This window comes from Myotis brandtii, unplaced genomic scaffold, assembly GCF_000412655.1.
Source record: "Myotis brandtii unplaced genomic scaffold, ASM41265v1 scaffold363, whole genome shotgun sequence".
Lineage (NCBI taxonomy): Eukaryota > Metazoa > Chordata > Mammalia > Chiroptera > Vespertilionidae > Myotis > Myotis brandtii.
The window spans coordinates 1,617,892-1,632,790 of NW_005363938.1; the positions used below are offsets into that span (position 1 = coordinate 1,617,892).

The 14,899-nt window shown below is 40.1% G+C and overlaps 1 protein-coding gene across 1 annotated transcript in view; it reads left to right on the forward strand.

The window, feature by feature from the left end:
* The window catches only part of MPV17L (MPV17 mitochondrial membrane protein-like), a 13,721-nt gene extending 2,322 nt beyond the window's left edge, over positions 1-11,399 (forward strand). Inside the window, exons 2-4 of the mRNA XM_005871989.2 lie at positions 3,737-3,807; positions 9,466-9,495; positions 9,913-11,399. Coding sequence (XP_005872051.1) covers positions 3,737-3,807; positions 9,466-9,495; positions 9,913-10,092 — 281 coding nt within the window. The 3' untranslated portion in view covers positions 10,093-11,399. The remainder of the gene's footprint in view (positions 1-3,736; positions 3,808-9,465; positions 9,496-9,912) is intronic.
* Positions 11,400-14,899: the final 3,500 nt, after the last annotated feature.

A 14,899-nucleotide genomic window follows, 5' to 3' on the forward strand; every position in this document is an offset into this window, starting at 1 on the left:
AGGGGCCAGGCTTGGGGGAATGGAGGCAGGGGCCCGGACCGAGGGGTATAATCCTTGGTGGGAGGGTAGGAGTTCAGGGTTGGGGAGGGGGCTGGAGGTGAAGGTGCAAGGGCCCAGAAGTTTGGGGACCCGGGATTAAGGGGGCCGAGGAGAAGTTGGGCGATGGCTGGAGAGGCCAGGGATTAGGGAACCAACGTCCAGTGGGTCAGGGATCAAGGCGGCCAGGAGCGCAGTTGAGATTTGGGGGGCTGTCCATAGTCGGAGGCTGGAGATTTCAGGGCGCGTGGGGCGTAGGTTGGAATGGGGGGGCAGGGCTGGGGGCCATTTCCGCCTGAAAAAGGTCCACGTAGTGTCCAGGAGACCCTAGCTTGTGATCACAGCAGCTGCAACCCCGCTGACCTAGTTGTGGGTCAGCCAGCCTGCCCCTGGGAAAAGCCATGGGGCCTCCTTTCCACTGGCGGACATTTCTTTCCAATACACCAACGAGACGTGAGGGGACTCAGCACCATGGGGCCATTGTGGGCGGAACCTGAAATTGGGCCAGGTTTCCCAAAAAATTCAGGCTCGGGGCACTAGCCTTGCTTTGGTAAGATTTTCCTGTGGAAAGAGGGGTGTGTGTGTGTGTGTGTGTGTGTGTGTGTCCGTGTCCCATCCCGACATCAAAAGCTACTGAAAATGTGAGGGGACCCCTGCCCAAGAGGACTCTATGCCTGTGAGGGCCCTGGGAGCTCCCTCCCCAGAAAACCTGTTATCTGAGGGCCGGGCTTTGGGAACCTTGCTCAGGTCCCTACATACCAAAAACAACGGAAAGGGCTCTGTGGCTTCCATCGTCTTCAATTTCCACAGCCTGGAAAGGAGTGGGCAGGGGAGATCCTGGGCCTGGCCTTGGCATTAGGGATCACAGGTCACCTCAAGAAGGTCTTCTTGTCAGTGGCTGTTGGTGCCTTTTAAACCGGGTTGAGCCTGGCCAGCGTGGCTCAGTGGTTGAGCATGGACCTATGAACCAGGAGGTCACTGTCCCATTCCTGGTCAGGGCACATGCCTGGGTTGCAGGCTCCATCCCCAGTAGGGGGCAATTTATGATTTTCTCTCATCATTGATGTTTCTATCTCCCTCTCCCTCTCCCTTTTCTCTGAAATATATATATATAGTTTAGACTGGGTTGAGGTGGTCAGTCACCATCTTGAAGAAACCTATACTGCCCCATAGATCTTATTTGGGGGGAGGGCAGATTGTGTTCCTCTCTTCACAAACCCCACAGAAAACTCAAAGGACAGGACTGCTTGATGCAGCCTCAGCCAACCACATGGCTCAGAGGATCAGTGAGGTCAGGGAAGTCATAGTAATGGAGAACCTGAGAGCAGGGACCCCCTGGTTTATCAGATATGTGTCTGCTCCCAGGGCATGACTTCCTGGCCGGATTTGCAAACTGGTTCATCATACGAGTTACTAGTGGCTTTGTACAGGGGTGAAGGGGTTGGGAGCTGGGGGCTGTGAGTTTGGGAATCAGATTCCCATTTAATCCTCACACAACCCTGTGAAGCAGGTAGTCTTATTATAATGTAGTCTCATGTTACAGATTAGGAAATCAAGGCCCCAAGGGTTTAAGTGACTTGCCCCAAGACAACACAACTCATGCTGTTCTCAGTCTCGGTGACTGTTGTCAGTGTGCCTGATCGGAAAGACAATTAAACAACAGTGCGTGGGGAAGCCTATGGTTCAGGCCTGAGGTCCCTGAAACAGAATCCTGCCCAGGTGCTTGTTTTGCTTTCAGATTTCTGGCCCAGTCAGTGTCCCTCACTTCCTGTTAAAATGCAGAAGGAAGGTGGGACCCCTTGGGTTGGATGTTTGCTCCAGGCACTTACAACTTAGAAATTGCTTGTATCAAATGATCCTTTGTGCCTTGGGGAGCTTGAGTAGTGATTAAGAGTTCTGGCTTGGAATCTATACCTGGGTTGGTCTTGGACCACTACTATTTTTTTTCTTAATCCTCACCCAAGGGTATTTTTTCCATTGATGTTTAGAGAGAGTGGAAGGGAGGGAGATGGAGGGGTGGGGAGAGAAGAGAGAAAGAGAGAGACAGCCTGTGAGAGACACATCAATAGGGGCCAAGGATTGAACCTGCAACCCAGATACGTGTCCTTGACAGGGAATTGAATCCGTGACCCTTTGGTGCACAGGCCGACGCTCTAACCACTGAGCCTACAGGCCAGGGTAGTCTTGGCCCCCTATTAACCTTCCTGAACTCTTTTCCTTCTCTGAAACTGCGATCCTCAGCTGGTGGTTAGGAGGATCAAATGAAATAGTGCACACAAAGTGTTTAGCACTGAATTAGTGCTGGTTAAGTGGAATGAGGTTTACCAATATGCCGCTGGGTTTTCTGATGAGTTCTGTTCGAAGAATCCCCTGCAAAGTGACTAAAAATATTTTATTTCCCCTTCCTCCTTATGCAATTTGGGGGAGAATTTTTAAAATATTTTTATTGATTTCAGAGAGGAAGGGAGAGGAAGAGAGAGATAGAAACATCAATGATGAGAGGGAATCGTTGATTGGCTGCCTCCTGCAGGCTGGACTGAGCCCACAACCCAGGCATGTGCCCTTGACCAGAATCTAACCTGGGAACCTTCGGTCCACAGGCTGACGCTCTATCCACCGAGCCAAACCGGCTAGGGCTGGGGGAGAATTTTTAAAGCACTCATTTTTACACCCTTCCTCAAATAGGAGGGTTTCATCCTTGTTCCCAGAATTTCTTTTCAGAGTTGTCAACCTCAAAGTTTTCAAAATGTTTTTAGGAAGGCTGAATTGGAGTTCTGCTTTTAAATTATGATTTAAAAGCCTCTTTCTTTGGTGGGAAACTTGTAGTTGCCAGAATACACAGGATCCGTTAGCCTTTTTTTTTTTTTAAAGGTAATTAAGTTTTAAAAATTTTAAGCATTTCACAGAAAATTTGAAAGGGAGAGAAAAAAAACTCACCCATGGTCTCACTATCCTAACACTTCTGTTTTTATGAATTTTCTTAGTTGTTTTTTTTTTTAAAAAAATCATTCCTCTATGCCTGCCAGGCATGGCTCAGCAGTTGAGCATCGACCTGTGGATCAGGAGGTCACAATTAGATTCCTGGTCAGGGCATATGACTGAGTTTCGGACTTGATCCCCAGTGGGGGGTATGCAGGAGGTAGCCGATCAATGATTCTTTCTCATCATTAATGTTTCTATCTTGTTCTCCCTCTCCCTTCCTCTCTGAAATCAATTTTTTTAAACATTAAAAAATAATAAGCCCCGACTGGTTTGGTTCAGTGGATAGAGCGTCGGCCTGCAGACTCAAGGGTCCCAGGTTCGATTCCAGTCAAGGGCATGTACCTTGGTTGCGGGCACATACCCAGTGGGGAGTTGCAGGAGGCAGCTGATCCATGTTTCTCTCTCATCGATGTTTCTAACTCTCTATCCCTCTCCCTTCCTCTCTGTAAAAAATCAATAAAATATATTTTTAAAAAAATCATTCCCCTATAACTTTTATACTCTACTAATCTCACTTCATATTTATCATACCTTTAACAATTTATCTAGGTTTAGAGTGGAGATGATACTCTCTTTTCTATGTTGAGTCAGAAAGGACATAGTGAGTGAGTGACAGTGGTGATTACTTTACATATAGAAATAGGAAACTTGAACTCTTTTACAGTATTCTTCCTATTTAATCTTTTAAAAGTCTTTTGATTTGTGTTTTTGCAAATAGGTATGAGTATTCTCCAAGGAAAGGATGACATATTTTTGGACCTGAAACAGAAATTCTGGAATACATATAAGGTAAGACAGACTTTTGAAAATGGAAAAAACCAAAATGTTTTTGTACATTTTTAACATTAAGTACATTTTAATAAAAATATTATTAAATTAGGGCTACAGTTGGTTAGCACAAGGATACAATATTTTAACAGAAATATTACATTGATTTTGATAGATGAATCGAATGAAAAGAAGCTTTAAGAGTGTCTACCTGAGAGTCTCTGAATTGTATTCAGTGTTCACCATGATTCCTGATGTTCCTGTATTTACTCTTACTAGTGATTATAATTTAGTGAATCTCAGAATCAAAGAGTTTATTGCAAAAAGCCTAGAATGTGAGTGGAATCATTCCCACATTCACAGTCGAGGTTTCCAGATGTGCATTCTGCTGAGTCGCTGTGAAAGGAACCTTCTTAAAGTTACAAAGTATTTACAGAGAAAGATGGTACTCCCCCGGGTCATGTCCAGGCTTGAAGCAAGTCACCTGTTGTACTGTTTGCTCAATACAGGTATACACAGTCCAGTCTGACAAACATTCATTAATTCAGTGAAGATTTGTTGGGCAGGATCCTTAAAGCTTGGCAGAATCAGAGATGCTTTCCATCTCTGGCCTAGAGCATGTTTGATTCTATTAATCACAATGAGGTGAATTTTCAGGATTATAGAATATGCACAGACTGGCCTAGGACTTCACATGTACTTAATTCCCTATCAGGCACAGTGTCAAGCACACCTAGCAATTGCCTACACTGCTTCTAGCATCTTCTATTGCATGACACGAAGCCCCAGAACCAGCATCACCCCCTTAATGGCTGGAGGCAGACGTCAGGGAGGATTGAAGCCACTTGCTTTCCCTGAGCTCCTATGCTCAGGGGCAGTTCTTTCTTTCATGGGGAAGAATACTGCTGTTTTTTTTCTTTGTTGTTGTTGTTTTTATATATTTTATTGATTTTTTACAGAGAGGAAGTGAGAGGAATAGAGAGTTAGAAACACCGATGAGAGAGAAACATCATTCAGCTGCCTCCTGCACACCCCCTACTGGGGATGTGCCCGCAACCAAGGTACATGCCCTTGGCCAGAATCGAACCTGGGACCCTTCAGTCCGCAGGCCGACGCTCTACCCACTAAGCCCAACCGGTTAGGGCGAGTACTGCTGTTTTTATGAATTTTCTTAGTTAAAAAAAAATTCCTCCTGTTACTTCTCTTAGAGCAGAAATTGTGCTCCCATGGGGACATCCAAATGTGATTTTCTTCTGTTTTATTTTGGAAAAGGGAACAAGTTTCCCCATGATGCCATAGATCCTACGGAAATATGTACATCAAACCTTTATAAAAAGAGCAAGCAAGCAGAACTGTGAAAGAAAGGGGCTTTAGGCAGGGATGTGTAGATGTTTCAGATTCTCCTCCCTTAATGAAGACATGTGGGTTATCTTTTTTGCATGTTGAATGCCATGCTAAGGATCTTGAACTCCAATAATAGTAGTGGCAAGAGAAACCAAATAAGGGGGCTGTTGTAACCAAGTTCACATGAGAAATAATGAAGGAGTAGGACTAGGAATGATTTGAGAAATATTTAGGAGGCAAAATAGGTAGGTCTGGGTGATTGGAAATTGGGGTTATGGGCAAGGACACATCTAGGATGACCCACAGGTTGTGGCTTGGACATAGAGGACAGTGATCCAATGTGAGAAACAAGATAGTTGAGTTCAGTATGGCAAATGTTGAATTCCAGATGCTTTTAGGATATCCAAAGGGAGATGTCCAGATGCACAGAGGAGAACTCAGAGCTAGAGATAATAGATATGGAAGAAATTGGGATAAAACTAGGCTTTTGATAGAAGCTTGACCAATGACAGTAGGAGCACAGAGGAAAAGAAGCACCCAAAAGGAATCGGTCACGGAAGACTCTAATAGCCCAAGGGGTGTGTGAGAGTAGAATTGGTTCTTTGTTGCTAAGGAATTATCCCCCTGTCCAATCCATGTTCTTTTGATGAAGGTGGAAGGACATCTCTCGTTTATTTGTAGTTTACATGTACATAGTACTTGAGCTTTTTTTGTGTGTGTTTTTTTGGGTGTTTTTTTTTTTTTTTTGCACAGATGGCATACAATTTCTGTCTCCTTTCACCACCTGCAACATGGCAGTTCAGATATATTATCTCTTAGAAATATATCTGATAACACATTCTTCTCTTTTATATAGTTTTAAAAAGCTTTAATATGGAAATAATTTTAAAATTACAGAAAAGTAATAAGAATAGTTCCAATAATACCCATATGGGTGGCCTGAATGGTGGGCCAGGTCACCTCTGGGGAGCTCAGTCTCCTTGAAGAGGGAGGTGCCCAGTTCCAGTCACTGGAGTCTCTGGTCCTCCTTTGACGGCTTCTCCCAGAAATTCTACCAATGGCACCACCAGACATGTGGATTCTATAGTGCGCCTTGTCCAGACCTGGACCCCTTGGGCCTTGGCTGACCCTTTTCCTGGCTCCTCCCCGAATCTCGTGTGAACCTGACAGCAGCTACTGTGTGCTGACACCAACACCATGCCAAAGCTGGGGATTTGGAAATGAACTTGAACTCCTGCCTAGCAGAAGTTCACCATCTGGAGGAAGAGACCTGCCTGTAAAAAGAGAACTTGCCCCTCAAATATTCGGTGGGAAGTTACCACCACCTTTGTTTGCTCTGACACTGTGCCAAACACTCAAAACTTGCATGAGAGGCCAACCCAGGAGTCCAGGAACTTGCCCTCTGAGAGGTGGTTCTGTTCAGCCATGGGCTCCTGGCCCAACCTCATCTCATGTCTCTCCCTCTCTCCACTCTGTACCTCAACCGCTCTTGAATTTTTTCAGTTCCTGGAACATGGCAGCCTCTTCCCACCCCAGCCTTTCCCAGACTCACACCTCCCTTCCTTCGGACCTCAGCTTACACATCATCTCCTAAGGAAGCCTTTTCTGACTACTTATGCCCATTATAAAGTCTCCTAACCCTTGGAATTGCCTTGTCACAGTTGTAATAAATCACTTATTAATGTGGAAAAAATATCTATATGCTCTTTACCCAAATTCACCTATTAACATTTTGTCCCATTCATTATTTGCTTGCTCTGTCTATCCATCTGTCTATCTTTCTATCTGATAAGTTTTTCTGAATCATTTGAGTTAGTTACACACAGAATTACCATTTACCTCTAGATACTCAAGTATCTATTTTCTAAGGATAAAGATATTCTCATATAACCACAGCATAGTTATCAACTTCAATACATTTAACAATGATGATAATATTCTTTTTATATCTCCTACCATCCATATTCCATTTTTGCCCATTGACCATCTAATGGCCTGTGTAGCATTTCTTTTCCTTCCAGTACAGGATCCAGTCTAGGATCAGGCAATGCATTTAGTTCCTATGTCTTTTTAGCTCCCATTAATTGGGAACATTGTCTTAGCTCTTTTAAAATCTATGGCAACACTGATATCTTTGAAGAATATAGTCCTCTCTTAAAAACACACACAAAGCATTTGCTTTTGCGGGCGGGGGGTGGGGGGGATGTCTATTGTTTTCTCATGATTAGATGAAGGTGATACATTCCTGGCTGGAACACCCCATCTATGCTGATGTGTCCTCCTCAAGGTTATCATAGCAGAAGGTGCTTCTATCTCTGGTTGGAGATGACAAGGTGTCTGATTTTTCCACTGTCTACTCACTATTTTTCCCCTTGAAGCTAATAAGCAATCTGTAGGGAGGCACTTTAAGACCATGCAAATAAATATCCTGCTCCCCATCAGAATATTCCACCCCACCCCAGATTTGGCACCCGAATTCTGCCTGAACCAGTCTTGGCCGTTGTGATGGTTGCCAAATGATGAGTTTCCAACTCCAGCACCGGTTCCACATTTACCAGGTGGCGCTCAGAGATCTGTAAACAAATGCCTGCTCTTGTATTCCAGTTATTTATTCATTTCTCTATTATCAGCTTGGACTCAAGGATTCTCTTTTTTTCAGTGGCTTACAGTTCATTACTGTGTGTAATTATCTTTGGTGCTTGAGTGTCTGGGATTTGGCCAGTGAGAGTCCCTTCAAGCTGATTCCTATGTTCTAGTGACATCCATTGTTTGTTTTTTTAATTTTTTTAAAAAATATATTTTATTGATTTTTTACAGAGAGGAAGGGAGAGGGATAGAGAGTTAGAAACATTGACGAGAGAGAAACATCAATCAGCTGCCTCCTGCACACCCCCCACTGGGGATGTGCCCGCAACCAAGGCACATGCCCCTGACTGGAATCGAACCTGGGACCCTTCAGTCCACAGGCCGACGCTCTATCCACTGAGCCAAACCGGTCAGGGCCATTGTTTGTTTTTTTTAATCCTCACCTGAGGATATGTTTGTTTTTTAAAATTAATGTTTATTTTTTAAAATTAATGTTTGTTTTTTGAAATTAATTTTAGAGCAAGGAAGAGAGAGAGAGAGAGAGAGAGAGAGAGAGAGAGAGAAATATCGATGTGAGAGAAACATTGATTGGTTGTCTCCTGGGCATGTCCCGACTGGGGGTCAAACCCGAAACCTAGGTATGTGCTCTGACTGGGAATCGAATTCTCACCCTTTTGGTGTTTGGGACCATGCTCCAACAAACGGAGCCACCTGGCCAGGGACTCCCATTTTTTAAATAAGAAAATCACTTCCTTACTTTCATAACAAGATATCCCTGGCTTATCTTCTATCTTTACTTGCCCTACCCCAGCCCTGGGACCAGCCATTTCTTTGAGGAGTCCTTTTCCCTTTTAGTGGGGAATGGGGAGACCAGGATCTGTGCAATGCAATATACTAGGTGATGTTATGTTCTGAAAGAAAAATATTGTCATAAGAAGTAAAGCCATGTTTGGATGAGTTTACTCTTCTGATCCTTTTTGCTAACATGGTAAATTCTTAAATGAGTATATATTTTAAACAGGTTTTATTGAAATGGTTTATTGTAGAAACTTTAGGAAATACTAGTACAAGTTAGTAAAATAAAAAAGAAAGTAATACCACCTTTATATTACTAGTGTAATACTACCTTTAAGGACTGTTTTTTAAAACCTTTTTTTTTTTTTTAGGTATAATTTACATACCAAGACTTGTAGCTTTGAAAAAAATCCATAATGATGACCATTTTTATCAGAATGTACAGGTTAAAGCCTGTTAAAATAAACCTATCTTAAAATATTTTGTAAAAAAAAAACAAAAATGTCAGCTAAACTTATTCTATCACATGAAATAGTAAAATATATTATTAGCAAGTCATTCCATAAAGAATGGATTTGGTATACTTTTAAAAATTTATTGATGATGCTTTTATAAATATGTTTCTTTATCATTTGCTTGGGCTAACAGGAAAATTGCAATATATAAATATATGTTGTTATTTTGAAAGCAGCTGTCTAACAGAATTGATAGTGATTCTGGTAGACTTTACATTCTGGATCTGTGAATATAACTAGTATAAATGTCTTGTACCTAACAGCTTTTCCCACAACTCCCCACCCTGTTATATGCAAGGGACCTTAAGTAGTCTAATTTAATCGGCTTAGTCTGAAATAAAATACCACCTCCGAATACTAGCTGCCTGGTATTTCTTAATCTTTTATGGAACGAACTGTGATTAAAAGGCATTCTAATATATATATTTTTAAATTCCAGACTGGTCTGATGTACTGGCCTTTTGTACAGGTGAGTTTTTTTTTAGTTCTTTAAATTCTTATAAAAGTTTATTTAAACCGAACTGATGACATATGCCTGGGAGCAAGATCTCAAATGTTCCCTATTCATGTGAGTTTTAAACCACTCAGAATGCTAACTCCTGGCTTTGGTTTATACCAGTAATGGCGAACCTTTTGAGCTTGGCGTGTCAGCATTTTGAAAAACCCTAACTTAACTCTGGTGCCGTGTCACATATAGAAATTTTTTAATATTTGCAACCATAGTAAAACAAAGATTTATATTTTTGATATTTATTTTATATATTTAAATGCCATTTAACAAAGAAAAATCAACCAAAAAAATGAGTTCGCGTGTCACCTCTGACACGCGTGTCATAGGTTCGCCATCACTGGTTTATACAGTCCTAACATCCTCTTTCTGTTACAGCTTACCAACTTCAGCCTTGTTCCTATTCAGTGGAGAACAGCTTACACGGGACTCTATGGTTTTCTGTGGGCCACCTTCCTTTGCTATTCACAACAGAGTGGCGATGGCACATTGACATCAGTTTTCACATTTCTTCATCAAAAGAAGGCCAACGAATTTGAAAAGCCCCCAGAGAAATGAGGAGTCAAGGATTCCCTGAAAGTGACAATATTTTTTTTTAATTGCAGTGAGTTGCCTACTGATAAAATACTCTACTTGCCTGCAGTATGTGCTCCATTTGGAAGAATTACTATTCCTAGACCCACTTGTTTCTTAATTATCAATAAGTACTTTAAATTTTATCCAAACCTTTTTTTCCTCATTCTACCTGAAAGTATTACTTCTCTAATATTTTCACTTCTTCAATACTTTGGTAAATACCAGTATCAGTGGCAAAATGGCATTTAATAATAGTTACTATTTCTATTCTAATATTTTAATGCTATTTGATTATATTTAATGCATTTAATTATTAATGCCATTTAAGGAGCCTGTTTTGATTGTATACATCTCTTTTCTAACATCTCAGGTTATTCCTAAACACTTTTGGATCTGATTACCTTTTATACCAAAAGTAGTTCTTAATAGTAAATTTCTATTTACATGGAACTCAATCAAAGTCAAGATTGAATAACCAGATTTCCTCCACCCCAATACTATATAATCATTTTTTTGCTGAGACTAAAGTTCTATAAGTATACTTTAAATCATAAAAAATAGTGTATGATTGGTGTGCCCTGTATAGAATATAGTTCATTGGCATTTTCTATTTTTGTAATTTCTAAGTTAAGTACTTTTTAGCTAATGTTTTATAGTTTTGAGCATATTCAGTACCCCATATGAAATTTGACTTCTTAGAGAAATATACTGAGTGAAGTTTTTTTGGGGAAAAAAAGAATAATTTCTCATCCTTTGTAAGGAAGAACTCTATTTCGTAGGTTTTTAGGAAAAAGTTACCCCATATCTCATGCTGATGTTATATTTTTTAAAATCAATGTTTTAAACTAAATTTTTATAGGTAATCTTTAAGGTAGATAAGAGAAACTTGATTCAGTCTTTCAGATTTACTGTTTGTCTCACCTCAAAACAAGTGGGTTTAAAATTATATGAAAATCTCAAGAAGTTTCAGCAAATTTCACCTAAGAACTGAACCACAATTCTGTTGCTTCCAATGGAGTATTGCACAAATTTAAGATGTGAAGCACTAAAATGTTAATAAATTTATCTTGAGAATTTATATTTAAGATTAATTTAATGATCTATACTTAAAATTTTGAGCATATCATTTGTAATATAAATTTATGTCATAGCTTTTAAGTATATGATTAATTTTATTTTACATTATTGGGACAACGGTAGGAAATTTCTAGATAAAATAACATGGATGGATCTTGAGAATATTATGCTAAGCGAAATAAGTCAGTCAGAAAAAGCTAAGAACCATGTTGTCTCATTCATATGTGGGATATAAAACTGAAACTCATAGAAATAAACAACAGTATGGTGGTTACCAAAGGGAAGGGATGGGGAGCAGTAAAGGGGAAGGGGGACCAAATATATGGTGATGGAAGATGATTTAACTTTGGGTGGTGGGCACACAATGCAATACACAGGTCATGTATCACAGAAATGTACACTTGAAACCTATATGATCTTATTAACCAATGTCACCCCAATAAATTTAATAAAAAATAAAATAATTTACTATTTGCATTGTTTTAAAAGTAGTTAATGCCACAGAAAAGTTATTTCACAATGCATAAGACAAATTTTGTCATTAAAAAAGTATATGTAGAGTAACTATTGAAAGTACTACCTGTAATCTTTTAGCTGAAGTTCAGCATTATTTTATGATGGAGAAAGAGTGTTAGCATATTGTACAAAAGCAATTGGGAAAACAGACCTTGTTGATACTGTTAAGGAGAAAGGAGTTTTTTATTCATGAAAGTATGATAATCTTTACTCAATAATGTGTTACCCTGTAATATAGAAAATATTTAGCATGGCTTCTCTAAATTTTTGCAGATAATACACTTTCAGTTTTAAAAAAATATATTTATTTATTTCAGAGAGGATGGGAGAGGGAGAGAGATAGAAACATCAATGATGAGAGGGAATCATTGATTGGCTGCCTCCTGCACGCCCCACTCTGGGGATTGAGCCTGCAACCTGGGCATGTGCCCTGACCGGGAATCGAACCCCAACCTCCTTGTTCATAGGTCGATGCTCAATCACTGAGCCACCGCAGCTGGGCCACTTTCAGTTCTTAATGCAAATAATACAATGTTTATCTGTTTTAAAATGCTGCCAATCTTGGTAAGACACACTCTAGACCTTCTAGTGTTTAGAACCAGGCATATGGCCCCCCTCTTCCTCCAGATTACCCTGTTCCATAGGCTTCTTTAACTTGGTTGTGTGTTGCCCTACCATGTTTCGGCTCTATGTTTGCTCAGGCAAGGGCAAAACCTATAATTCCTTTCCCTTAATGGAGTTGAGGTAGACTGGATTTTCAAAGCAACTTCACCTCCTATGTGTAGAAAACAAAAGGGAAATTTGGAGGATGTCAAAAGAGTTTCTTTAAAAAAGCTTACAGAATATGGATTTCTGATCCTCTCATAGTTAGCTTTGAACTCAGAGATCACAAATCCTGTCCGAGGTCCAGGCATTTGGCGTATTTGTCCCTGTAGCTCTAGTGGCTCCTTCCTGGTATTCTTTTCTGACTCCCTGGTTGTCACTGTATGATAATACAGTTGGCCCTGCTGCTACCATTAAAATCAGGAGTGCCCAAGTCTCATCCTGTTGGACTGCTGGTTTCCATTTCTAGTCTCTGAGACAGGCCTCTTACAAAAGTAGTTGAAAATGGTTTCTCAATTCAGGGGAGAGCTTTTCTTACACACAAATGGATGCAACCACCCTTATAACAAAGGTTACTAAATGGGATGTAAAGAGGATAAACAACAGGATGGTAACTGTGTTAAAAGAAGTTCATGATCTAATTGGGAGTAGAAGTTAAAAAAAAGATAATCTGGTTCTCAGGACGTCTAATCTAATTCATCACTAGTTGTTTGAGCAGCATCTGTAACAAGTGGTCAATAGAAAGATTGAATATTACTCAACTACTGCCACCCAGCCATAGGTTAACGGCAGAAGCAGTAGGTACTTTGAAGTCATGGTGCCCTGGGTAATCTGGGAAGGCTTCATGGAGGTGATGTCTGAATTGGGTCTTAAAGGATGGAAAATCACAAGAGTCTAAAGGTCTGTGAAGCAGAGGGTGATGGTATGGGGATCAGGTGAGATGAGATCCTGAAAGAGAGCAAAGAGAAAGAAAAGGCAGCCTAGCCAATGTGGCTCAGTGGTTGAGCATCGACCTATGAACCAAGAGGTCAGGTTTCGATTCCCGATCAGGGCACATGCCTGGGTTGCAGGATCAGTCCCCAGTGTGGGGCGTGCAGGAGGCAGCCGATCAATGACTCTCATCATTGATGCTCCTATCTCTCTCTTCCTCTCCATTCCTCTCTGAGATCAACAAAAATATATTTAAAGAAAGAAAAGTCATTTGAGCTCTAACACAGAGGGACATTTCCATCACCCACTCCTCAACTTTGAATAATGTAGATGTTTCTATCCAGTGTACTTGTAATTAATAAAAGCTAATTTCCTTTTACCTATAGCATAGTTGGTTTGGTGAGAGAGAATTAGGCAATGTTCTAATACCAACTTTGAGTGGCATGTGAAAATACTTCCCACAAAATCTGTTCAGTAAGGTGATTCAGTGTACAGAATAATGGATTATTTGCCCATTATTCAGTCAGCGAAATTTGGCATTTAGGGGTTCCTATAAATGAAGGGTGCTTTGGGAAAACTTTATCTTATAATGTATGGATACTCTTTGGGCCACAATAGGAAAGCTAATGAATGAAAGGGATTGCAGCTACTAAACGATAGTTTTACATTCTAGTACTTCATTAATAACTATAATTTTAGTTTTTAATACTTTTTAAAAAATATATTTTTATTGATTTCAGAGTGGAAGGGAGAAGGAGAGAGAGATAGAAACATCAATGATGAGAGAGAATCATTGATCGGCTGCCTCCTGCACGGCCCCTACTGGGGATGGAGCCCGCAACCCGGGCATGTGCCCTGGACCGGAATGGAACCCAGGAAAATTTTGTTTTATTTTTTCACAATAAAACCTATAGATAAAGAGATTTAGTTTTGGTATTTCAGGTTGCACCTAAATAGGCCTCAAGATAAACTGTTCATCAAATTAAATGTAGATAGTCTCTTTAGTTGAGACAAATTACCCAGAACTACAATTTCTAACCCATCCATCATTGCCATATACTTTCTTGACTGTTTTTCTTCCAAGCGTTGTCAGCCTTTAAGATTCATCTGAAGCTGTCCAAAAATACTTTTTGCTCCATGGGCAATTTAAATTTAGTTCAGTGGAATTTTCTACAGAGTGTTTGCCAAAACAAATTGTATCCAGACAGGCTTAACAATATTTTCTGGAGGCAGCTTTCATTTGAAATTAGGTTCATCTGCTGAAAGTATTAGAAAGTTAATGGATTTTTGTGCATGAAGCTTTTAACCTTGCATTGGCTACATTTAATCTAGTTTTGTGCATAATGTTTAGAATCTAAAGGAACCAAATAACAGAAAATGCAATTAAAAAGTGATTGAATTTTTTTCTTTTAATACTTTCAATGGCCGGTAAGTGAAAGGAAAAATCTGGAGTTTAAAGATAAAGAACAGATAAAGATCTGTGAATAGTGACCAACCAAGTGAGTAGAAGAGAATAATAACTGAGTAACATTTTGGCAGATATTAAAATCTTTCTTTTTCTAGTTCCTTTTTCCTTTGTAAGCCTGTCTTCCTTAAGTGAATATTTATTCACCCATATTTTCCTCTTTTTTTTTGGCAAATGGCCATATCAAACTGTCTTCTG